Source organism: Aplidium turbinatum, chromosome 2, assembly GCF_918807975.1.
Source record: "Aplidium turbinatum chromosome 2, kaAplTurb1.1, whole genome shotgun sequence".
In the NCBI taxonomy this organism is placed as follows: Eukaryota; Metazoa; Chordata; class Ascidiacea; order Aplousobranchia; family Polyclinidae; genus Aplidium; species Aplidium turbinatum.
In genome coordinates this window covers 568,066-595,585 of record NC_137473.1, presented here as the reverse complement: position 1 = coordinate 595,585, position 27,520 = coordinate 568,066, and the positions used below count along the sequence as shown (strand labels likewise).

The window sequence follows — 27,520 nt, the reverse complement described above, 5'->3', positions numbered from 1 at the left end:
ACTTCTGGAATGCCTAGAAGATCCCTTCTTAGAGCTACGCCGGGAGCCCACCTCTGATCGATATTCAGCTAATGCCACTTCCTTACGTTGTTCAGCCCTCAACTGAGCGTCTTTGAGTGCGAACTCAGCAGCTCTCGCTTCGGCTTTCGCGGCAGCCTCAGTTCGTACGGCCTCAGCTCTCGCGGCGGCCTCAGCAGCTCTCGCTTCGGCCTCAGCTCTCGCGGCAGCCTCAGCTCGTATGGCCTCAGCTCTCGCGGCAGCCTCAGTTCGTATGGCCTCAGCTCTCATGGCAGCTTCAGTTCGTATGGCCTCAGCTCTCATGGCAGCCTCAGCAGCTCTCGCTTCGGCTTCGGCTTGTATCTGGAGCTCCTCTCGTCTTAGCTGTAAGTTAATTTGTGCCACTATCCGTGACGAGCTCTCAGACATCCTAGTGCTTACATTTGAGGCGCTATCTTCAGGATGTATGTCAGCATCCAACCTATCTGAGAACTCACTTTCTTTTTGTTCGAAGTTATTTTTTAACGAGTTAAATTCGGGATCTACCCTATCACGAAGTTCTGCTAAGATTGCAGAGTTAAAAATTTTACTCAAGAGAGCATGGAAATGCCGTAATTCCTCTTCTAAAGTAGATAAGTTAGATCGAAAAATTAACAGTTCCTGCTTATCACTCAAAGAACCTAGGGCCACAGAAAGTTTCCCAATTTGAGTCAAAATATCCCGTCTAAGATGCCGGGCCTCTCGAACTGACTTAGCCTCATCGTTATTGGGTCCCTCCCCAGAATGGCCTGCCCGACCGCAAAGAACATCATCAGGCTTAAACTCAGTCGAGTCTACGGCGGTCGAGTCCTTGTCGCCACCGAGTGTAGACATATTAAATGTTAGGGCTAAATTTAACAATTAAAAAATTAAGTTACACAAACACACAAAATTACAGTAGTTATAAAAAACTTAACTGCAAAGACCGTAAAAAATACAAAAAAAAAGAATTTAAATGCACGATACCGTAGCTGTACGAGTATGTGAAGTCCCAACGTCCACAAAACTTGCTTGGATTCTTCCACTTGAATCTTCAAGCACAGATGGATTGCCTTTAATCTTCTTTCTTGCCAATAAATGTCAAAGTTATTTTTCTTCTGTACCAAACTGAGAAGAAATGTTTTTACTTTTTAGCTTAAAGTTCTTCAGTTGCCTACCGAGAAGAAATGTCTTTAATTTTCTTTGCTTCTTTAGACTACCAACCAACAAGATCTTCTTTTATTATTTCTTTGCTTTTGTAGCCTACCAACCAACAACTTCGTCTTTTATTTTTTGTGGTCACAGCGGTAAACCATAATTTCTTCGTGGGAAAATTGTAACTTATAGTTCCCGGATCCTTTCGTCTGCATATAATGACCGAAGAAACACACACTTGAACTTCTTTTCAAACAGTGTATTTCTGTAAAAATTAGCCCACGGCTACCAAAAACGAGGGGGTGCAACGCGTACACCACTTAAACTGTCACTACACAACAGATTACTTGGATAAAAGACGGAACTTTTGTCCAGCTAGCAAGCACTAAGCCAACAGTTAAATGTGCGGCCAACTTTCAAACAATCATTTTACGAATGACCAGAATAGATATCAATATCTCAAATTCACGTAGAAAGTAACTGTGACGCAATAAATGAAAGACAATTATGAAGTCATTCCAACAGGTGTTTAAGCTGATGTAATATTTCCTGTTTAAACAGGCCCAAACAGGTCCAAACAGGTCTTATGAACGATGGTGCAATTTTGGCACATGCTTTAGGAATTTCCATGACGTAATATTCAGTAGACTTGAACGGTTTTTATATGACGTTTGATTTGGTGAAAATTGTCGGGAACAACACTTTCTTTTTGAGTGTTTAAATAAAATTGACTTTTATTTAGCAATAAAACCACTCAAACCACGATGCAGCATAAAAATATTTGCGTATAAACCTTGTTTCTTAAGTTAGTTAATTTTGTGAATAATCTATTCATCTTCGATGTGAACATGAACAGTTGACAAACCTTCTTGATCGCCAGATCGAACATTGCTTTGTTCTGGCTGAAGAACAATCTTGGTTATGTTTTGCCGCTGATCAACCTGGACCACTTGTTGATGATGATGTTGATCAATATGTTGATGATGATGATGGGCATGATACTGCCGCTTGTCTTGCTGAATTAATTGAGGTTGAAGAACGGTTATATTGGTCGAAGCTTGTTCTGTAAGAAATAAAATAGTTTATTGTTATGACGTCACTTTCAATTTTCCTTTTTTGGGGATCTGTAATGCTAACGATTTTTATTTCGCAACAAAAGCCACTAAAACTACAATACAAAAATGTCAAAATATTTTAGCACTTGATCATTGTTAACCAAGTTTTTTCATCTTTGATCTTGAAAAGACAAGAAAGCCAAGATCCGTGTCTAACTTAAAATATGTGATTAAATGTCTTGGTAAAGAAACATCCGCATGCTCTTCAGCAGTGTCGAACAGCCCTCCTTTTAACCGTCATACAAGAGCTCTCACCACACGGCTATGCAGCCAACCATACAATGGTAACACAAAAGTTCTAACTAACACCAGAAGGCGTCATACGATATTTGAGAAGCTCCTTAATCAAGTTGTTTAAAATAAACTCACTAGAACTTTCTGGCAATGGTCTTTCAGTTTCCTCAGTTGAAGTTGTTCCGTTTTCTTCTTGATTTTGTGGGAAATACATTTTTTTATACTTTTGTAAATTGTTAGTCAGTTAATCAAAACAGAACTTAGTACGTAGTTGATGCTACAAAACACAATTGTGCGTCATAAACATCTGTATTATTTATCACAGTGAACCTCACAAATCAAGCCACTTAAAGTTACATTGAACAAACCAATATAAACGCGTGGTTTGAATAAGTTGTCGACTGCGGCTTATTGATCTCTTTGTTTTAATGCGACAAACTACTTTGTTTAATTTGAAATAATACAAACTTCATCCACGCGGGATTCATACATTATTGTTCTAACTCTAACTTATCCTCACCACCGAAATAACACAGCAAGTTATACTTTCAATGTTTCTAGTTGGACCAACACTAGATTCGAACCCAGGCCAACCAACTTGTCGACTGTGCATAAGCGCTCAGTATCTTGAGTTTTATAGCCGAATGATCACGTGAGCAGGGCGTAGTCAGGCAAAGAAAAGAAAAACGGGAATTTTCTACAAGCAACTCAGAAATACAATCTGTTAAGTGGATGCATCGTAGCTAGACGTTAAATCAATGCAAATAATAACATTAATATTTATTGTTCAACAAAATTTTTACACATTTAGAGCAGCAAATTTCACATTACCTCAAGTGTGGCGCCAATCAATGCTGTTGGAAACGAAAATATTTCGTCTCAACGATAATTCTTTGCTTGAAGTTCGTTTTGTTTGTTTTGTTTGGAAGTTCGAGTTGGTTGAAACTACAGTATGTCCTTAGCAATGAAATAAATTGATTACAGTGAAAGCAATTTCAATCATGCACTTAACACGTAGGAATCTTCTTCGTTTGAACCTTCTTCGCCACTTCAAGGGTCGAGGGGCTCTGCCTTTATAACCCTTGGGCAGTGGCGGCGACGCGGTCTAGATGTTTGGGCAGGTGTCGAGCAGCCATTTAAGTGATTTGTCATCCAGTTCACGCGGACCACGCACACCATTTGGCGCATGGTAGATGGCGCAATTACAAATGGTGTGGTCTACGGTTTGTTCCTCCTTGCCACACTCACAGATCGCGGATGGAGCCATACCCCATTTGTGCATGTTGGAGCGGAATAGTCCTTAAAACGAGCGTAATGCACTTAACACGTAGGAATCTCATCTATAACCTGCTGTATATCTATCAAAACAGTGATGGATCCAGAGAGAGGGTACTCCGTCACGAGCTTTACTCTTCCCCCCTCCAAAAAAAAAAAACACACACGTAAATTTCTACATTTTTCAAGATTTTCTCGCTCTCTTTGCTCGCTCCATCTCCTGCCATTAACCTAACGTTTAGCGGCATTGGGAACGCATGATTTCAGCAAGGGATTTAAGAAACAGTAGCCTACAGGTAAAGTTTTTAGGGTTCCTTAAAAACCAAAATGCAAATAATTCAAAGTGTATCTAAACCGTTATAAAAATAAAACCTATAAGCAGATGTCAAACTTCGTTTGTCCTATTGCCGGTCTACGAAATTATTTTTATCTTAAAACCGGTCCGTGATAGAAGGACCGCTGCAATGTAATCTATATTCCTTAAAGCAGAAATTTCTTACCATTGACAAAAATAAATGCAAAAGTAGCAAAACAAGCAAAGTAGACCTCTATGTGGAACAAATTGATGTTGAATTGAAAGTGGTTGCTTTGCATCTCAGTGGTTAGAATGCTATCAGTGCATTGGACCTAGGTTCGATTCCACGGTGAGGCAAGTAACCATTAGCAATGTGAGTGCAGTGCAATTGTTAAGCTTCGTTTCTTAGAACAAATAAAAATAATGTCATGTTTCCATTGTCTGCCGCTGTACGACAGCTAAATAACTTTCAATGGCTGTACACTTTCACTTTTGTTTCATATTAACAATGTGACTTGCATTGTGACCCAGACATCTTTCACGCTTTTACGCGAGAAAGAAAACGATCGGTACTTTAGTGAGATCCAACCAAGAATGCTATCCTGGCTTACTGAAAGCTGTGAAAAATACACCAACGGGGTCACCAATGAGTTGGTGTGTCTTATAATTGGCTACAAAACCAGCCAACAACAGTCGACAAGAAAGCTCGTGATTATTAAATATTACACAAATCGTAGAACATGAATCGGTGTATCTGCGGCAGTCCATGGTGAGTGCTGGTTTGTACCAACTTTGTCACTTAAATTCACAACCGTTTGTGAGGCTTTGTTTAAAATCTTTTTCAAAATAACATCAGCTATCAACATGAATTAAATATAAACCCAACCATAGAAGTACGGGCCAGGAAGAAGCGAGGTATTTGCCCTTCTTGTTGTCAAAGTAGGTCGCAAATTCAAGCAAACCCTTATTTTATTCCAAAACAAAACTTCGTTCCTTAACTTTTCATCAAATTTTCCTATAATTCAACTGATGATCCACTGGGATGCGCGGTGTGACAAAACACTTTAAATAACGTAAACAATATCACACCAAATCAGAAGAATCAATTTGTTTAAATACAGAGCTTTCGTCACACAAGTGTGGCTGCATCAGTATAAACTGCAACAATAATAAAGAATGATATACTATTAAGACATTACTATTAAGTTCTCTTAATTTATTGTCAGCTATCTTTCCACCTTCACATGTTTATTACAGAACATCTACATTGCTCAACAGAATGCCAAGTAATTTACTTGTTGCATGAAATAGTTAAAAGTAAAAAAAAAAGTTAAAGTTAAAAGTAGGTCACTTATTGCCTGAAATGGATGATGAATAAATTTCATTAAAATTTTACCATGTCAGTTTCTAACTCAATCCACTGAAACTTTCATTTAATCTTGTATGACGTCACAAGCCATAGTTTAAAGAATAGTAAAACGAACAAGTCCAAATAGTTGGAAGTATGAAAACTACAAAAGTGGCTTCAAATGCAACATGGACGTCATTGTAAAGTTTGTTTCTGTTGCAGTTCATGGTTTGTGCTTCCTTGTACCAACTTTGTCACTAAACCAAACTTTGTTGCTGCTGCCATCTCGTGGAAAACTATACACACGTTTGTTTAAAGAAACATTTTGATAAATACAATTTCTGATACATTCACAATCGTTTGAGAGGTTTTCTATCATCTTCGACACCAGTTAAACTCCAACGATATTAATTTATTTTATATAAACGCAACGTTTCTATTGTTTTTCGTTGTGATAGTCGGAAATAAAAGCAAACTGAACTGAAGTGTTTGTAAGATTGTCTTTCATTTACAGGGTGGTATGCCCAGGGCCCACAAGAGGGGGGGAGAACCGGTACATTGCACCGGGGCCCGGTGAGTTCAAGGGGGCCCGACAAAATGTCTAAATTCATGCGCTGAAAAGGTTGATTTCAACGATTTTGCATAAAATATTGTTTTTTATATTAGTTCCGTATGTCGATTGGGCCCCCTCATGGGTATGCCCTTTTTTAAAACTACAGAATTTTCATTTTTTTAATTCAGGGGGCCCGACAAAATGTTTAAATCAGGTCGATTTTGCATATTTTTTTTTGTATTAGTTTCGTATTTCGATGGGGCCCCTCATGGATAGGCTATGCCCTTTATTAAAATTACAGAATTTTCAATTTTTTAAGTTCAGGGGGGGCCGACAAAATGTTTAAATTTGCGTGCTCAGGTCGATTTTGCATATTGTTTTTTGTATTAGTTTCGTATTTCGATGGGGCCCCCTCATGGATAGGCTATGCCCTTTATTAAAATTACAGAATTTTCAATTTTTTAAGTTCAGGGGGGGCCGACAAAATGTTTAAATTTGCGTGCTCAGGTCGATTTTGCATAAAATATTGTTTTTTATATTAGTTTCGTATTTCGATTGGGTCCTCTCATGGGTAGGCTATGCTTTTTTTGTAAACTACAGAATTTTCAATTTTAGCGTTCAAGGCCCAGGGGGCCTGACAAAATGTTTAAATTTACATGCTAAGGTCAATTTTGCATAAAATAGTATTTTTCATATTAGTTTCATATTTCGATTGGGCCCATCATAGGCATTCTTTTTTTAAAAACTACAAAAAACACATATTGCAGTGTGAATGAATAAACGCAACGTTTCTATTGTTTTTCGTTGTGATAGTCGGAAATAAAAGCAAACTGAACTCTTTGTAAAATCGTCTTTCATTTACAAGGTGGTATGCCTATAAGCATTATATCACAACTTATTCAAATAGAATCATGTCAGCGAAGATCGGGTGTAGCATCAGGCACCCCGCACCGCTAGACGATCTTACACTGTTCAAGAAAAGCAAGGTATGCAGACCAGTTGCTATAGATTCGTCGGATAAAATAAAAAACAACATCAAATAAAAACATAAATATAAAAAGCACAAAATAAAAATAATAACAAAAAATAAAAACATAAATACAGCTTATAAACGCAATGTTCAGGAAAAGCAAGTTATGCAGACCAGTTGCTATGAATTTGTCACAGTAGCTACTGCTGCCATCATGTTGTTTGTAAGAGTATTTTTGTCGTGAAAGCAAAGTCAAACCGTTTCTTTTCTATTTGATTAACAACCACTAGATTACAGTGGTTCCCAACCTTTTTGTTGTCACGGACCCCTTTAGACAAATTATTAATTCTGCGGACCCCTACCTAAATTTTGCCTGAAACTCAATTAACATACTATATTGACTATTGCAATAATTATGCTACTCAACTACTGTACTGTGTCATATTGCATTGCCGCTATGATTCCTGCAGCAAATATCAGGTTAAACAGTTGCTCAAATAAGAAAATGAATGAATTTGTTCAAGAAATGTCAGCAGTATTTGAATATTAAGGTGACCCAAAGTGCCATGCCGAAACTTTTTCAAGGTAAGCAAATTTAAGGAGAGGGATATTGTTGCCTTTCTTGAACTAAACGACTGAACTGTGCTTGAGTTTTTGACAATGCAACTCGCATGTCATCTTCAACGTCCAGGCGATTTCGATGTTGTTTTTATTGTAACAAGAGCTGAAAATCCTGCCTCGCAAAGGTTAAGTGGTTATGAATGGTAACAAAACAATAATCGCTTGCTTTGCCGAGAATGGGTAGGTTTGCAGTTGTGAGCACCAAAATTCTTCCACAGTTTTGAAATGAAATTCAATGCGTATAATAACTCTTTTGATCTCAAATCAATTAGGTCATCTTTACTGAGATCGTCATCGATAATGTTGCTCAAGTCAAAAAGAAAAGGATTTCGAATCCATGTTTCAACTTTGTGCGGCAGGTGTTCTAAATTAAAATAACGTTGAAATGAGATTTGCAGGGTTTCCAAGAGTGCACAAAATTTTTCTCTCATAGAGATCAAAAGAGTACATTCTCTTTGAGTTTCATCTATCATCAAGATAAGATCTTCTAACATTGGAAAGTTAGCGTAATTACCTGCTTCCAATCTGCATTTCCAAACCGGCAACTTGGCTAAAAACGCTTTCAGTTTTTCAGCTGCATCAATTATTGTCACACCTGGTCCTTGAATGCCACGATTAACATTGTTAATATGACCGAAAATATCGGCTAAGTAGGCCATGCTGTATAGATAACTTTTACTTTCAAACAATTTTGAGAGGGGACTTCCTTTTACTTTCAAAAGAGTTGATACCTCATTTTTAGCTGCTGCAGTCGTTTTAAAACTTCTCCTCTTGATAACCAACGTACCTCAGAATGATACAAAATAACTTCGTAATCTGACCCTACTTCTTGACAGAGCGCTTTAAAAGTACGGTGGTTTACAGATCTGCTTTTGATGAAATTAACAACTTTCACGCAATTTGTCAGAATTTCTTTGAGACTTGCTGGTAAAGTTTCTGCTGCTAAGGCACAGGCCTACCTGTGCAAGAAGCAATGGGTAACAACCACGCGAGGAGTTTGTTTTTTATTAAAGCAGCAAATCTGGATTTGTTCCCGAGCATAGCTGGTGCTCTATCCGTACATATAGAACAAATTATTTTCCCAAAATTCATCAAGGTAATCACGGACCCCCAAATGCTTTCTCACGGACCCCAAGGGGTCCGCGAACCCCAGGTTGGGAACCACTGCACTAGAACAACAATTCACGATATGTTATGTGCCAAATAATTGAAACTTTGGATAGCTTTATTGCTGTAGAACACCTTGCCTGAAAGAAAGCCCATATTTACAGCCCCATGAGCCTCCGGCCGGCGAGGGCCACCGCAATGGGCCCCACTTATTTTTAGTCAGTCCTACTAGTCAGTCCTACGTTTTATTTATTTTCTACTTGATTATCCAACGGGAAAACAAAAACTACCATCCACTTATGATTATTCGGGAATAGGTTTAATGTTGTAGATTATTTTGCTAAACTAGTTTCGTTTAGCACGATTTTGTCGAGTCCCCTTGAACTCACCGGGCCCGCCCCGGTGCAATGCACCGGTTGTCCCCCCCTCTTGTGGCCCTGGCTACCATTGTGTTGTTTGCATGTGTCTTTGTCGTGAAAGCAAAGTCGAACCATTTCTTTTCTAGTTGATTAGCAATCACTAGAACAACAAGACACACAACCTTATATAACGTGTTAAATAATTGAAACTTTGGATAGGTTTATTGCTGTAGAACATCGTGCTTAAACGAATGCCTATGCTTACAGCCCCATGAACCTTTGGCCGGCGAGGGGCATCGCAATGGGCCGCAGTCTAACGTTTTATTTCTCTTCTATTTGATTATCCAACGCAAAAACAACAACTAACATCATCTAACATCAACTTAACATTACGTTTGTTAAACTAATCAAAGCTGTAACTTCTCATTGCCATACAAGGAAGTAAAACCCAGCCATACAAAAATGGAATTTTCCACAAGCTATAGCTTACAAATGTTACAATAGCGAACGTAGTGGCTATACACTTTGGTTGGAAATATAAGGACATTGTTAGTAAGTAAACAGTAAATTAAAAAACAATTTCATTATACAAAATTGATAAATGGTTTCACAAACTGCTCAATACTGCTTACAATATTTCAAACACCTTCCTTCTATTCAGCATTGTAATATACGCTTGCAGAAAATTTCCAAGAATTTAAAAATAAAATAAACAAATCAAACCAGGCAGAAACACACAAAGCTGCATTCAGTTGGTTGCTTATTGAAAGGTTGCTTCCACAAGTTATATGCGAATGGAAAATTTTCTGTGAGAGAGTTTATTAATTTGTGAGATAAACTAGAAAATTGCGAAATTACAATAAGACATTGAAATCTTTTTCATAATCGATGCTGCTTTCAATGAAGCAAATGCTGAGCTTGCAAATCAAGCAACCTATAAATCTCATCAACTTTTCCATTGTAGCACAGTGTCCCAAAGTGCAATATAATAATGGCCAGTTATTGAGATACAGGTGATAAAATTCTCAAATTTGGCAGAAGGATTTTCAATATGGCAATCTTGTTAGAGCCTTTTCTTGCACGGCAGCGTTGCCTTCCACTCTATAATGCAAACACCACGACCTTTGTACGTCATAAACCTTGGGAAAACATTTGTTGATGTTCAGTGGAGTACGCAAAACATTTCCATTGGTTGAGGGTTCCAAAAACATGCATGAAGTTACTGTTAAAAGTTGTTCTGAGAGTTACGTTGAAATTGCATCATAATACTTGTTGTAGTGATTTAACCCTATCTTAATACGAGCTGTTTTCGTATACGCCAGTGTTTCCCAACCTGGTGGTAAATTGCCCCCGGGGGGTAATTTGCCTGTTTTCGGAGGGTAACGAGACCGGAGGTTGTAAACTTTATAAAAGCAAAGGAATGGAACAGTCGTCTTTACAAGGAACTGTGCAAGAAGATGGGAGAAATATACGAAGTATTACTGTACCACACAAAAGTACGATGGCTGCCTCATGGCAAAGGATAACCCGCCTGGTCGAACTTCGTGAGGCTGTCCATGTTTTTCTGATAGAAAAGAAGTCCGACTTGACTGAATACTTCTCTAACCAACAGTGGATTTCCCAGCTGTGCTACCTGGCTGATATCTTTGGTGAATCGAACAAAAGCAATCTTTTAATTCAAGGCAAGAATGTAACTGTGATCGACACCAAAGTAGCCGGAGCAGCATTTATCGCAAAGGTTAAATTGTGGAACAAGCGAGTTGGAAGAAGCACAGTTTTAGACGTTTGTCATGTATCTCGGAGGCAATGGACTTGAGTTGACAGCGGCGTTGAAGAAGGACATAGCTGACCACTTAGGCCAGCTAGCCAAGAAGATGGACAACTACTTTCCGAATTTGAACACGGCTAGTTTTCAATGGTGCACTGAGCCCTTCACATGTGATGACAGCCAGGTGGATGATGATGAGTTCTAAAATTGTAGTCATATTGCCATACAAGGAAGTAAAACCCACCTATACAAAAGTGGGATTTTCCACACGCCACACCTTATAAATATTACAATAGCGAACGTAGTAGCAATAGCGAACGTAGTAGTAGCTTAGATCGCAAATACGAGGACATTATCAATGAGTATTGAGTAATCCATAGACGTTTCATCAAATATCCCTTATCTTTGAACAATATTTCAAAGACCTTCCTTACATTCAGCTTTGCAATTTATGTTTGCAGAAAACTATTAAGAAATTGAAAGGAAAATAAGAAAATCAAACCAGGCAGAAACACACAAAGCTTCATTTAGTTGGTTGTTGGTTTATTGAAAAGTTGCTTCCACAAATTATGTGCGAATGGAAAATTTTCTGTGATAGCACTAATTAACTAGTGAGATAAATTGGAAAATTGCGAAATTACAATAAAAGCATTGAAGTCGTTTTTATAATCGATGCTGCTTTCAATGAATCAAATGCTGAGCTTGCAAATCAAACAATCTATAAATCTAATCAACTCTTCCATTGTAGCACAGTGTCCCAAAATGCAATGAAATAATGGCCAGTTATAAAGAGTTTCCAATGACGTCATATCTTGAAACTCATCATGGTTATAATTTTGCAAATCAATCTCTATGGTTTCATGGCCACCTGGGGATGCGACCTGATTTGTCACATTTTGCAGATTTTGATTACAGCTACTGCTAGTGCTTGACTGATGTTTTTTGAGATGTTTTTACTTTTTGCGGTTTCCTAATGACCAGGCTTGTCCATGGGACATTTTTTTCTGTCCCATCCCATCCCATAGCAATTCATGCCTGTCCCGTCCCATCCCATCCCATGGGATTCCCATCAAAATACAATTCAATAAATGTTATTAAATTTATGGAAATTTAAGTCTAATGTGTACTAGATAGGACTAAATGTACAAAAAGAGATACAAAACGACAAAATTTATTGACTTTGTTAACTTTAAAGTTCAGAAAAGTTGTCTATCTATGACAATTCATTATCATTGGCACTCATATTCCGAGTCACTGTGCTCATTCAGCAAATTTTCAATTTCCTGTTCCACTTCAACTACTTCTGATAGTGATGATTTAGTTAGTTCGGATAGTTTCTCAACCATTTTCTGATGATGGGACAGCAATTTGTGCTGTCCCATCCCATCCCATCCCATCCCATGGGACATTTCCCATGGGATTCCCGTGGGAATCCCATTCCCATGGACAAGCCTGCTAATGACATAAAACTTTTTTGTTGCCTTGGGGAAGCAATAGCAAATGAGAAAAAATAAGTTGAAAAACGCTGATGAGCATGGAGGTGTGATCTCGCCGTGTTCCACATGTGGTTCGTCCAGTGTGCCGCACTTAAACCAAGTTCTTCTGCTTTCTTAAGGAGTTGTTGTGTGTCAGGCACAAAAGGGCGTCTTGATTTCAGCCGCTGCTTTATAGGTGGTGGTCTCTTGAATGTTGCATGAAGGAGATGGTCCGGGTCCAAAGCGCGGCGAGCGAGAGAAATCGTGGCTCCTTTACGGCGTAGCTCAGCGGGTTGGATGCCTGCTAGGATGGGTAGGCAGTCCGTTGGAGTGGGACGCAGGCATCCAGTCACAGTACGCAGTGCGTCGTTGATGGCGGTATCAATCTGGTGGGTGTGAGAACTACGACACCAGACCGGCGCGCAGTACTCAGCGGTGGAATGAACAAGGGCTAGGGTAGCTGTACGAAGAGTTTTAGCACCAGCTCCCCAGCCGGAACCCGCCAATCGCCTCAAAAGTGCGACGCGTGTAGATAGTTTTTTGCGCAGTGACTCCAAGTGCCGGCGGTACGTGAGAAACGTTTTCCATTGAAAAACGCTAAATCAGATTGTTATGGAAAATTAACAGTCTGACTAAAATCTCCGAAATCAAATTTTCTTTGTTTTTCAACATGTGAGAATGTTAAAACCTATTGTGTCGTCTGGGGAAAAGAATAAAGAAAGCGTAAAAATTTAATTTTTAGAAAAATTTATTTAAACGTTCGCCCAAAGTTAGAAAAACCTGGAAATTTCTGCAAAATGTGACAAATCAGGCTGTATCTTTAGGTGGCCATGATGGTTTGCAGTCGACCTTATATCTGGTCCTCTGTTTTTTATTCATGAGATCTCAAAATGTTTTCATAAAAATTTCTCTCCCCAAAGACATTAAATCTTTTCCAAAGTGTATACAAAACTTTATGAAATGACAACACTGATTTGTCTAGACAGCAGTTTAATTTTCTCATTTAGTCACAGGGTAGTTGACTAAGCAATGTGAAGGTTCATTTATAGAATTCTCATGCTCATACAATTTGCGAGAGAAGGTTCATTTACCCTTCAGATGCGACACAAGCATAATAATAATAATAATAATGATTGTTTTTATATAGCGCTGCATCCATCGCAGAATGCTTTGCTCCTGAGCGCTTTACAAAGCAAACAGTGTCAATCACGCGCAAGAGGAGAGGTTGACACAAAATAGTGAATTTTAATATATTTTCAGCTATCTTCACACCTTTGAATGTTTGTTACAAAACATCTATATTGCTCAACAGAACGCCAGTTGCCAAGTAATTCACTTGTTGCCAGAAATCGATGGAAAATAAATTTCATTAAAACTTGGGGGTGACAGTTTTAACTCAATCCGCTGAAACTTTTCATTTAATCGTCTGTGACGTCACAAACTACCCAGTTTAAAGTTAAAACAAAGTTCAAATAAAACAATAAATACAATTAATTTTGCAAAAAGTGCTCAATGCCAAGCAAAGTGAATTACAGCAAATGCAGTTACTATTCACTAAAAACTTAACAGGCTGTTTCACCATAAGACCCATTAGGATTATTATAAGGTTCTGAATAACATGCAAAATAATGAATCGGTAATACTGTATTTGAAAAGGTATAAAATATTATAGCTTTAACCTTTTTCCTTCCGTTGTTCTACAAATGAAACATTTTTTTTGTTGCAGTTCAAGCACGATTAACCAATTTTTTCACTTGAAGGTCTCTGCACCCCGAAGCGAGCACCCCGCCAGTTCAAAAATTGGATTTGGGTTGAAGGTTTGGTTTAAAATTGAAATTAGCTTACCATTTCAAAACAATATTCATCCACGACCACAGAATGATTTCAATAATTTATTTCTTGAAAATTTGTAGCCTATAGCCTTTTTTTTTTTGGCTATGGTGTAGCCTTTCAGCTGGCTAAAACTTTGAAAATCTATCTGAGATGTCCTGACCTTCGCTTTACCGACAGTATGTTCGCCGCTCACTTCACTTTATAGTAGTGGTTCTCAACCGGGAGTATGCGAAGCGATTTCAGGAGGTCCGTGAAACTTTCCGGGTTTGCAGCTTAATTGATAAAGTACAAAATTTCAAAATTGGTCGTGATTTATTTGTGTAGGCTATTACCGTGATTTGCAAACTGTACGTCGCAACGCAATGGTGCGGCGTTTGAACTTTCAAACGACATCGCACAAAGAATAGGTTTCGTGACTAAAACAAATCATATGAATGAGTTAAATCTTTTAATAAGGCGATGTTGGCTATGTTCAACTTAATTCTTTTGAGACAGCGGATTTTTGGTCAATGCTTAACTTATACTGCTGACTAACAGTTGCACTTCTATCAGCACTCACTAAACCACTGCTTTATAGTTATAGCATATTTCCATTAATACTGAAATTTGCCATTTTAATTGTTAATTAACTGGGCTATTTGAGTGAGCAGTGTTTTGTAGGATACAAAAAGCTTTTTACTCCCTTAATCCACTTTTGAAACTATACATGCCCATTGCTCAACATCGATGATTAAGTGAATAAAATATTGTCCATTAAGCAAAGTGAGCGAGAAAACTTTGCAAAAATGGAAAACAAATTCTTAATTGAATGTTATCGTACATGCGAAATTACAAACCGAACAGCGGTGCACAAACTAAGTATGGGTGGACCCCTAGATGGAGGTGGCCCCCAGCCGAGGGTTTGAGAAGCAGTAAATACGGCTTTGGACAATTTAAGCTCTTGATTATATCGAGTTTCTGTTGCAAATTTTTCTATTTTAACTCTTTACTGACGGCGACGACTTCCTGTAGTCATTTCAAAACAATTTTTTAAAACGTTGTGTCTTTCAGTCAAACTAAGAATAATACCAGCTTGGATTTTGAAATTATTTTCAGTTTATTTGGTTTTTATTATTTTCGCAAAATGGGAACGTTGGCATCTAAAGTAGGTCAAAAACAGAGTATTTTTCGAAAAGCATTCGCCATCGAATAAAGTTTAATACGAAAGTTGTTTACTGGCGCGATGGTATAAAGAAGCAAAATTTCAACAACAAAATACACATTGAGTAAATCTACAAGGACTGTTTACAATGCTAAGCGCAATTCGCTTTATTTTTTATAGTATCTATCACTGCATATTTTATGCATACGCTTTTCACATTTTAGACATCGCAATCTTGTGGTTTCTATGCACACTACACATCGTCAGTGTGAGTATGATACAAGGATATGATTTACAGCGTCAAATCTTACGGTTGCCCTCAGTGGCGCAGTTGGTCCTCCTAGGTGGAGCTTTGGCATTTCCATCTTTTCCAATGATCGTGCGATCTCCCTCCTAAATTGGAGATGGTTTACAGTGGACTTATTCATATGGTTGTAAAAGCAGAAAGCAGCCACAACTGATGAATTGACAATGTGGGCAAAAAGATTCCACCACCATTTCTTGGACCGAAGTCGTGGTTTATAGGAAGAGAGTAGCCTGTTGCATACATCTACGCCACCCATTCATCGGTTATAGATCGTAATAAGAAATGGCTGCTCAACTGATTTCTTTTTTTTGTTCTTCACCCTTCGTTGGACGGTTTGCGTTGGTGTAACACCATAGTAAATGCTTGCAACGGTGACGACACAATTATCGTTCCATCTGGCGCATCGGTACCGACTTCCATCTGGCGCATCGGTATCTGGTGCAGACTACAGTACAGTACCATCGGAACGGTAGTCATATGTCCCTCTAGGCTGTTTCTGCCATGCTTTCTTGCAGATGAGGGAACATTTACTTGTCCTTTTTTAAAGTCCTTGATCTCCAACAAACTTTAAAAGATATAGGTCATATCACTGTTGGATATAGATGAGAAGCGATTACAGGAATACCATGCTAGAAGTATCACTGATGCGCTCTTCAAAACGCAGCTGGATTGCAAACATCTCACTATAATCCCTATGTCAGAAAGCCGTAGCTTTTGTGTACCAGATGTTGCCAACGTTTCCATTTTGGGAACATACAGTAGATGCAACCGTGAGAAAGAGGCCTCTAAAAATTCGCAAGCAAATATTATGGAAAATGATTTATTAGTTATAATGCAACAAAATTAAAAAGAAAGTTCCGAAAAAAGTTTGCAGGTGTATAATTGGGAAAAGCTTATTTCTGACAATTAAAAAGTCGCTTTTTCAGTAAAATTAAAAGTACAATGTTTACAAAAATTATAACTTTTACGCATACATTAGAAATACTATTGTTTCAGCAACAGCATACAAAAAAGAAAAGATTAGAATTTGATTCGTGCATAACTGTACGTGACTTTAATCTCATGTTCCCCTAATGGAAACGTTGGCGCGTAAACGGTTGAATAGTCAAGACACATTGTACAGACTAATACGTGGGTCCCTAAAGAGCTGGGAGCCCCGGTTAGCGATTAACACAGCCCTGCAAGTAATTATGTGCCTTCTGAACGTTTCAGAGCTGAACAAAATGTTGCTGCTGCTGAACTACGGCACAATGTTTTGATGGTCTACGGCAGGGCTTTCCAAACTTTTTTGCTCGCGACCCCTTTTAATCTCCTAAAATTTTTCGCGACCCCTTACGATTAAAATGACAAACAGTGCGAAATATACATTTGTGATAGCCTATTTATTGAAAAGCTTAACTCGAACGAAAACCAAAAACAATTTACCGGCACTCTGTTCATTTTGTTTTTATATTTATTTTTGACCATCACAACGCCTATGGGTATGGTCAGGGCCGGATTTAGCTGATGGGGGGCCCGGGGCGCTTTTAGATCGGGAGGCCCCGTGCAAAAAATTCTTTCAAGCCTACGGCGCGAAAAACCATCTCTATGTCTACAGTAGTATCAGTCCAGTACTGCATAGCATTTTGCAGAAAACTTTAAAGGCCAAAAGGAAAAAAATAACACAAAATCACATTTTTTTCCACATAGGGGGGCCCTTCAAAAGTCGGGGGGCCCGGGGCAACTGCCCCCTCTGCCCCCCCCTAAATCCGGGCCTGGGTATGGTATGGGTCCGCCTATGGGTAAGCTACGGGAAACAAAACAAAAAAGCAAACACATTTATTCAGTGTGATGGGTGTGACTGCTTTCTGCCACAAAGCAAGTCCAGTCATGGCTCAGTGTTTGTTAATGCAGGTCTCAAGGCAGTTTCGATGTTGCTTAGGCTGGAACGGTAGGCAAAGTGAAAACATTTCAGACAAATCATTTTGAAATTTTGGCTTCCAGATGTTTAAATTTTTGATGAACGCATCAATTTTAGATTTCAATTCAAAATATTGATGTTTTTTCTTAGAAGGGACAAATTAAATTCGTTCAGTTTTTCAAGCAAATCTGACATTTGGCATTTATAATTCCAAAAGCTAGATGGGAAAATGGTGGACCAAGACTGAACTTTATTTTGTTGGAAAAATCACGATTTCGGTTTTCAACATGAATTGGCTACGGTTGCCATTTTAAACCGTTGACTTTTGAAAGCCACCTCACTTCACAATGCAGTACCGGTAAAAGAGTTTTTAACTCCGATTCCATTCACCTCATAAATTTTAAAAAATACAGGCAGCCTATTGAGTGCGCGACTCTAAATAAACTTAATAACTGTCACAGCATCTCCCACAGAAGTGTTAATATGCAGTACCTTGTGCAAATTGGTATACTTTCTGCGACCCCTGAAGTTCGTTACGCGACCCCTTGGGGGGTCGCGACCCCCAGTTTGGGAAGCCCTGGTCTACGGCACTTTCGAAGGTCAGCAGCAACACAAGTCCGATGTAGCCGATGGCGATGTAGCGACATTCCAGAAGTAATTGCACAAAGTCCAACATCCGTCTCCGTGGGGTCGGTTCGCCATAGTTCTGAGAAGGAACGTAGGTATTTCACCCCAAAGCACCTTATTGCTCATAAACATGATAGAATTCTAAATAGTCGAAGGGGCGCCACTCGCAATCGACGGCATGCCTTTAAGTGCCTTATTAAAGACACAGCCACATGCTTTTGAGCGGTGTCGAACTGGCACCCTATCGAACTTCGAACCAAGGCTCTCACCACTCGGCTATGCAACCAGCCTCCATGGGGAGTGTGATAAAATTTGTTTCAAAGGTTATCACACTCACTAGTGAGTAACTACAAATAAATAAACAATTTTATAACTATTTGAGTGTTTCCGTAACTCTAACTACACAGAAGTAGTTCTAAGTAAGTGTAGTAAAAAGCTAAAGATCTTGTATGGTTAACTGCCAATGTTCCACAAAGGGAAGACGACCTAACTACTTCCGTTAGAGACCTGTATAACTTCCCTAACATTCACAAAACAATTTTTTATCACAATAATAACAAAACAAAATTCAGAAATATCAAAAAGCTGCCACCTGCGGTTGCCGCTTAATCAACTAAAACATCTCTCAAAAAAAAACTTGAATAAATGCCTTAAATAACAACAAAGTCCAAATAGATGGAAGTATGAAGACTACAAAGATGGCTTCAAATGCGACATGTACGTCATTGTAAAGTTTGTTTATGTTGCAGTTCATGGTTTGTGCTGCCTTGTACCAACTTTGTCACATAACCAATCTTTGTTGCTACTGCCATCTCGTGGAAAACTATACAGACGTTTGTTTAATGAAAGATTTTGATGAATACAATATCTGATGCATTAAACTATAAACATAAAACCTCCGATAGGTTATTCCTGGCAGTTTTGCATACTTGTAGAAGCGTGTGAGCAACATCTCCCCCTCCCGAAATCTACTAGTGTGCCTTGTGGTGGCACTGGTGAGTTGTGGAAGTGGGAGCGTGTCTTTGCAAGACAAGAAAAACAACAAGGGGTTTGGGGGATCTCCCCAACAAAAGTTTGCCCATTATTGTGCTATGCTACGCCAGAACTGAGTAGGAGGACATTGTAATTTTGAACTAATTTTGGAGATAGTTTTTAACTGTTTTGCCAAAAACGAACTCAAAAGACTCAACGCACCAAAACATGAAGCACCAGCAACGATAGCTAGAAAGCTTGGAAAAATTACGAGGGCCAGCTCCAACAAAATTGCCGCTTAAACCTTTAGGTTTTCGTGTTCGATTTGTTATTATCTGTTTTTAATTTTCTAACAAGTGGTTTTTCACCTAGGAGCAAAATGGTTGGAACGCCTGGTTAATCTAATCAAAAAATAAAGACCCCAAAATGTAGATACCAAACTCATGTTCAGCAAACAAACGTTTCGAAAACTATACTGTCTTCATCTTCAGTGCTAGAAATGTATAACACATTTATAACACTGAAGATGAAGACAGTATAGTTTTCGAAACGTTTGTTTGCTGAACATAAGTTTGGTATCTACATTTTGGTTTTTCACCTTTATTGACTTTTAAATTATTATTTTTGTAACATAGTTTGTTGGTGTGAAAAAAATGTAGTCAACCAATATTGCTTCCAGTCTGTGTAATACCAGTATTCAGTGGCGTACGCAGGGGGGGCCATTGGGCCATGGCCCCCACTCTCCCCTTAAAAATGTTTTAGTAGTTAACGACGTAGATTAAGGCATTTAATATGTTTTGCATTGCTCTGTCAAAGGAATTACTGTAACAATGTTGTTTTATAGACTATGCCAATACGAAATACATGGCCCAATCCACCTACCCCACCCCAGGTATGCCAATGTAGCATAGTGTTCTGTAAGCCTATTATAGTGATTATTGAGAGAGAAATGGATAAAGTCTAAACTAAAACCATACTGGGATATCATGAAGACGTCTGGGATATCAATGGCCAGTGGCATAGCCAAGGGGAGGGAGGGTTGGGCCTTGGGGGTTACAACCCCCTCCTTTGGCACGCGTGTGACGTCACGATATTGAGAAAGATGCTTTCAGTCTCTTTATGCTTGGGAATGATGGTTTCAGTCTAAAAAAAATTTGCCTAATTTTAAACAAAACTGCATTAAAAGAGCGAGTTTTGTCAATACCAAACATTCAAACATCTCAGCCAGGAATTAACAACAAGAAAACATAGAGACTTACCTTTATTTTCGAAAAATGCCGAAGAAAACATGATCTTATCCTTTTGCTATGCCTCCGGACAGCACCATTTTACAGGAATATTCATATCCACAATTTTGTTGAAAATGCTCTCAGAATGCACCAAATTCAAAGTAATTTTTCAAAACTTTCTGGGGGAGGCCCCCCAGATCTCCGCCGCTGGGTGACGTCTTAAGCGGAAACGCCGGCGGGCGAAGCCCGCCGGCCGTCAAAGCCCCCCATTCAAAATTCCAGGCTACGCTACTCTCAATGGCCCCCCCTTGAGAAAATCCTGCGTACGCCACTGCCAGTATTAGTGTTTCTAAAATGTTTGAAACAGAAACTGCAGTAGCCTAAGTTCTGTATCAGATATAGGCTACGCTACGCTTAAAAACAGTTGCAGCACTGTTTGGCGTTAGCCCTAGTGTTGTTAAGCGGACAAACGGAGTTTCGCATCCCAGTTTTCTTATGTTGACTGACTGAATGCTTAACCCGGACTTTGTGGTTGATTGACCGGGAGGCCGGAACAAAACCTCAGTAGCCTACCAGTACCAACCCTTTGAGAGAATAGTTCTGGCCGGTAGGCTATCAAAGCGATCTTCGGACCCCAAATCCAAACACTTCTGAAACAAAACACTCTACATCCATAGAATACAATATCAATACTTCTTCAAATTTCAGGGGCAGTTTGGTTGATTGACCAGGAGGCCACGACAATCCAAGACACTTCTGAAACAAAACACTCTACATCCAAAGAATACAATATCAATACTTCTTCAAATTGCAGGGGCGTTTGGTTGGTTGACCAGGAGGCCACGACAAAGCCTGACAAAAACAGGGCCGTTGAGAGAGAAATAGCAATTTGTTAATCAGATTCTATAAGGAGCCTACATAGTGAAGCATGGTCTACACCAGGGGTCACCAACTGGCGGCCCGCGGGTCGCATGCGGCCCGCCACGCTGTATCGCTGCGGCCCGCGGAAGGTATCAGGGCACAAGTATAACCAAAAATACTTTTCTTGAGGAGTTAAAGAGTACGAAAAAAAAAAATTTCCGGAAAGCGTATTTTCGCTTTGCATACGATTCCACCGACCGACCAATCAGATTATAGTTCTAGGTGGGGGTTGCTTAAAGTTATTCCAATGCGATGTCCAACCACATTGTCCCAGTGGTTGATTAAAACGTCTGTTTTCGGATTTCGAAAATGTCTGTGAGCATATAGAGTTGTTTATTTTAAGTTTGCAAATGTCCTGTAAACACTAGTGTGCGTTTCACCGTTGTTGTGTTTCACGAGCAATGTTCTCTTTATACAAGTTTTTGTTGGCAAAATAGGTCGGTGTGCCAACTCAATTTATAATAAATTGGCAAAATATTATATATAAATTTAAAGAATTTTGCTGATTGTATTATGAAAATATTTAACTTAGTACAATTAGTACTGCAAAATGTTTTTTTTTTTTTTTTAAGCAACATATAACGCTTCACGATTTTGGGTGTCATCCTTGCGCAAGGGCCATGCTAATCTTCTCTGTATCGTTCCAATTTTAGTACATGTAGCCTATTGCCCAAGCAAGTACTGCAAAATGTTGTTAATCAATAAATTCTTGCCACGCTGATAAGCATCGCAAGTGACAGTTGTCTATAATAAAAGAAAGACGGTTTTATTGACTCTCACAAAAAGGATGAAAAACCAACTCATTGCTTTTTCAGAGGGACGACTGTTTATGAATTAAGTTATGATAGAATTACGATTTTTCTGCGATTTCCACAAGCGTTTGTTTCATGGTGCCTGGTTTCTTTTTCCTTGTTATTGGAGGCTATTTTTCGCTGATATGTTTGCAGGTCACTAGGCCTTTTGTTGCCTGTATTGCGATGTGTCAAACATTTCCTTGTTTACTGAAATTGTTAATTGCAAGATATCTTTTGTGAAGCGAAGTGACAACACCACTCTTGCTAGTTGCTTGGCAATGAATATTCTGATGAAACCGCTCGCCTCGCTATAAATGCGCAAAACAAGTGGCTTCGTTTATTAGGCATTCTTAAAAAAGTCAAAAGTGTTGTAAAAGGAGCTTGGCCTGGCAGTAGCGTTGTTCGTTTAATTTTGTTGCTGCGGTATTCTACCACAAATATGAACAACATGTAACGCTGGATACTGGGTACAAAATGCGTTCTTTTCTAGCATAGGCTAAGAGTCAACCTACCTAAAATTTTATTAGTGCGGCCCGCCACAGCTCTCCTTAGTGCCAAAGTGGTCCGCATGCAAAAAAAGTTGGTGACCCCTGGTTTACACAATAAACTTAGCCTAGCCTACATCGCAATAACATAGCCTACTATTTGTAAACATAAAGGAACGCATAAATATGTTCAGTGTTGAATAATAATTCAATTCCATTAGTCAGGAACAGCAAAAGAATATTTGGTCATCGAGTCAGCTGTTCTAAACTGGAGCAAAAAAATTCTGGTCCGATATCAATCAGCTCCTCGCGCCCCAATTAAGACACTTCTGAAAAAAAACACACTAAATCTAAAGAATACAATATCCTTAAAATTCCAAGCCCCTTGGAAAAATTAGGTGCCCCAAAAATTAGGCTATTTTGGGTTCAAAAATAGGCCTACCCCCTGTCAAAGCTATAATGACCGAGATCTTCGAAAATCATTTCTTGAAACTGCGCTCAAAAATTAATAAGCTGTAGGCCAACAGGCAATGTCAATCGTATAGAAAGTCAAAAACAATTATTAAATTTTTGAAATCGTATCGTCGTTGTCGTGTGAGCCTCTGGGTCCAAGGATCTATATCCTTTTACCACCCCAGATTCATGATGTTTCTGGATTAAGCTGGAAGGCTGCTAGAGAGCAGCCAGTATTTTATTTCATCATCGAAGACACGCAGACCTTCCACTCAGTGGCGTAGCAGCCACCTGGCGGTTCTGGCTCTGCGCCAGGGGCGGCAGGCTGCAAGGGGGCGGCAAAATGAGGCTGCACAGTGCACACAGATCGTAAAATGAAGTAATGCAAAAATGAATAAACAGTAAAACAAGAAAATGATTTACAAAGAGACAGCTAGCACCCCTTAAAAAAATTTAAGGATAGAACAACAGCTAAAAAGCTTGCGCGATGTTGGATAGCTGTAGCCTGTAGGCCTACTCCTTATGTTGTTCAATTCTTAGTAGCCTAACATTTAATAGCCTACGTCATAAATCTAGAGGAGTTTCTCAAAGCTCAAAATGATAAAGTCGTAGCCTATTTACGTTCTACCATGAATGATGATCGGCTATCAGCTCTATCGATTTTTTCTATAGAAAGAGACTACGTTCAAAAACTTGATTTTAAAGATATTATCGCTGATTTTGCTTCGGCGAAAGCTCGAAAAGTTCAATTTTGAGGCGGCTATTGATCTTTTAATTGCCTAATACATTTGTTGTCCATTTTTTGTCTTTTATTTTTGGCCTTAAAGCTGAGACAGTGAGGCTTCTTTCTCAAGCCAGTGCCGGTGTTTGGGGTGTGCAAACTATGCGATTGCACAGGGCCCGCAAATTAGGGGGCTCGCAATTTACTCAGAAATGCAGTAATTTTTGCCATTTCCAATGGAAAAAATTCGATTCACAAGCAAGTACCGTTATCCTTGAAGTCAGTTGCGGCTTTAGGAATTAGCAACAAGAAAACATGGAGACTCAGCTTTATTTCCGAAAAATGCCAGAGAAAACATGATCTTATCCTTTTGCTATGCCACCGGACAGCACCATTTTACAGTTAATATTCATACCCAAATTTTTGTTGAACATGCGCTCAGAACGCACAAAATTCAAAGTCATTTTTCAAAATTTTCTGGGGGCCCCCCAGACCCCACACCGCTGGGTGTCGCCTTCGGCGAACACGCCGTCAGGCTTTGCAGCCGGCCGTCAAACCCCCCTTCCTTTCAAAATACTTAACTACGCTACAGAATTGGATCATTGTCATTGGGGCCCGCAAAGCACATTCCGCATAGGGCTCGAAATACCCTAAGACCGGCACTGCTCAAGCAATATAGAACTTCTGAGACGCGGCACATTATTTGTAATTATTTTTTATTGAAACGATTGCTTGAACATGAAACTATTTCAAAATTTGCTGCAGTCTACTTAGGGCGGCATTTTCAACGAAAGCCAGGGGCGGCAGCATGTGCTTCTACGCCACTGCTTCCACTTCATTGGGTGGTTGGAAGATAAGTGCAATCGTTGATGATGTGGCCTGGGGTCGGTTCCTCAACATCGCATTCACAAGTAGAAAAACAAGACGTTCACCATTGGTGCATGGTTGAGCGGAAAAGCCTGACGCCTGTACGGAGATGGTTGACTTGAGGCACACCCACGCCTGTCTTTGTAGTAGCCTGTTTGTAGTGTCTTTGTAATCGTATAAAAAGTCAGAAACAACTTTTTGTAATCTTTCCTATTACGTCATTGTATCATGTCATGCATCATCGAGTTTGTGTGTGCAAAGCTAACAGCTGTAAGTAGGGTTGCCAGATTGGGCGCTTTTACGCCCAATTGGGCTACTTTTGATTTCTCCAGGCGCCAAAAATTTGCGTTGGGCGCGCTTTTTTGGCTGGCGCCCAATTGGGCTACTTTTTTTTTAAATGTAACATAATTTTTTTATGTAAAAATTGTATCATATTTAAGATTTTTACCTAATTCGTAGTTATTTCATTGAGGAGCAGCGTTTTTGGAGGCCTCGGTCAGGCAGGGTTACCAATTTGGTATAAAGATGCCAATTTTCAAAAATGTGCATGTTTAGGCTTTAATATCTGGCAATCTTGGCAACTTAAGTGATCCAGGTTTTCATGAAAATGCAGTGGACATCAGTTCAGTTTGTTTTTATTTCTGACCATCATAACCAAAAACAATATATGTCAAACATAGCAGGGGTCTAGAAAAAGGTAGAAGCGACAAAACACGGACGCTATAACGTGCATGGTGCCAAACCAGGACAATCAGTTATGGCATGGTCGCAACACCTTAATAAAGTTTTTGCAAATGTAGAAAGATGAGAAAAAAAGGCTAGTGATTTTTTTTAACAATTCATATGAGTAAAAAGAAAAACAAGACAAAAAGATAGTTTCTACGATGATCGACCATGGTGGGTTATCAAAACTGTTGATGGTCTTGAGGGGAACACTCTTGATGCGTTTGCTTATCACGAAAAGCGATTCAACCATTTTTTGTGTTTAGGTACCAGTACTTGTTTGTAGTTATTTTAACAAACAGTTGAGTGAATGCATGGTTGCCAATCTGTCTGAAAGATGTGAAGAACTGGAAAAACATTTATAATTTGGGACTGATGATCAAGCGCTCTGGAAGAATTTTGTATAATAGCCTATCTCTTTGCTTGGGCTCCATTTTGGGCTCTATTTTAGAAACCCCAAAAAAATTGGGCTACTTTTGGGCTACCTTTTGCATAAGCTTGGGCTCTTTTTTATATTAACCTCTGGCAACCCTAGCTGTAAGCTGATTGCTGTCTTGGATAAACAAGATCAAGCAGATATACAGTAACTATAATTTTTAATTATATTAGTCATAGGTATCAAGCTGAAAGCTTTCACACAATAGGCCTATGTTTTTTTTTTAAATTTTCCTAAGAAAATTAAAAACAATTTAAAATCCCACTTGGGTAATATTTCTTTTTACTCCTAGTGAAATTTTAGTTTGAAAAGTGCTTTTTTTAAAGATCTACATTGCTTGGCTTGTTGAGTGATATTACACTGGCCGGTCGGACACAATTTTTGGTGCCGGCAGTTTTTGAACTGATTTAGACTAACTTTGGGGAGCAGACTCCGAAAATGCAATGAGTTTTTCTCCATCAAGTCAACTTTTTAAGTTGCAGTGATTTTGACTTATTGCAATTGCCCTACAAAGTAGCACAAATACATTACGTTTTAATGCTGTCATTATGGGATTAGGCTACAACCTTTATTATTACTCTTGCAATTCATTCTAAAACAAACAATAAAAGCAGACAATGCCAAGACAATTGCTTTCTGTGTTAAATGCTAGTAGGTGCAAATCAAGACAGAATAATGGTGCTTTTTTTCAGAAATTTGTTTGATAGTTTTCATCTTCCATCCATCAGTGTTCTTAACTGTGATAACAGTACTATTGTACTGTTGGATGTGAAATGATTGCTCTGCAAGTAGACACTTGTAAAATTAAGAGAAACTAAAATTGAAATTGTTTCATTTGAGAAGGACTTCATTCAACCTTTACTTCAGGGGGGTGCAACCTAGTTCGTACCCTGAACAGTTCGGACCCCGAGTTCGTACCCTGAAATGATCGAGAGAAAAAATTAGAAAAAGCCGAAGTCGCTGATCGCAGTTTAATCGCACAAAGACGAACTCGAGGGTTAGGGTTAGCGGAAGCCGCGGGGTCATTTCATTATAATTCGAACGGGCATTGGAACCATGCAATTTTTTTATTGGCTTATTTTATTCCTCTCATTATGCTGAGAAAAATGACACCAATTTTATGAAAATTGAGTCAGCGGTTTTCGAGATATCACGTCATTTATATACTGTCACTAGGTGTCCTCGCGAACAGAAGAGCAACACGTTTATGACCATAATTCTAGACCCACTGGTCCAATCTTAAAAGTTTTTGTGACTAACCCCATGTTTTCACTGGTGGGCTTTCCAATAACATTGTGTAAAATGAGCTACTGGCAGTAGTTTTCATGATACTACTAGTTTTAACTATCTTTAATCCGCGACCAAAATGACAATGATCTGAGTTTTTTTTTTTTTTTTTTTAATTTATCATTGGAAAGAGGAAGGTTACATGTGGGTTATATGCCATTTTTAGATAGTTACTACATCAACTTCGACTTTTACAGCAGCAAAAAATTCATATATTTCAAGTTTTCAGCAAAAACAGAATATACGATTATATTGAATATTTTTCGGATGGCTGTGCCGCTCAATATAAAATTTACAAGTATTTTCTTAACCTTTCTTATCATTTCAACGATTTTGGTCTCCAAGCAAGCTGGTCATTTTTTTGCGACAAGCCATGAAAAGTCACCTTGCGATGGTGTTGGGGGAACACTGAACAGTCAAGCGAAAGTTGGCCAATGAAAGCTTAAGTCGACCAAGGGGCCAGCAAATGTTAAATGCTTCAGATGCATACGGATATTGCAAGGAGAACATCAAGGGCATCAGATTTACATTCAT

General features: G+C 38.9%; 2 protein-coding genes and 1 non-coding gene across 19 annotated transcripts in view; 1 reads left to right on the top strand and 2 right to left on the bottom strand.

Annotated features, from left to right (window-relative positions):
• The window catches only part of LOC145788218 (uncharacterized), a 624,890-nt gene that overhangs the window by 292,769 nt on the left and 304,601 nt on the right, over positions 1–27,520 (bottom strand). For 2 of the 16 annotated variants that reach the window (XM_082599926.1, XM_082599933.1), the window contains exons 1-2: positions 2,655–2,787; positions 2,036–2,233 (exon numbers count right to left, since the gene is read on the bottom strand). The exons of the other annotated variants lie outside the window; for them this stretch is intronic. In XM_082599926.1, the coding sequence (XP_082456052.1) occupies positions 2,036–2,233; positions 2,655–2,733 (277 nt within the window). In that variant the 5' untranslated portion in view covers positions 2,734–2,787. Of the gene's footprint in view, positions 1–2,035; positions 2,234–2,654; positions 2,788–27,520 lie in introns of those variants that run through there. 16 annotated transcript variants of the gene reach the window in all.
• The window catches only part of LOC145788221 (uncharacterized), a 137,204-nt gene that overhangs the window by 71,700 nt on the left and 37,984 nt on the right, over positions 1–27,520 (top strand). The window lies entirely within an intron of this gene.
• LOC145765803 (U6 spliceosomal RNA) lies at positions 21,791–21,902 on the bottom strand. The gene has a single exon (XR_014288669.1). It is a non-coding gene; the product is annotated as a U6 spliceosomal RNA (small nuclear RNA).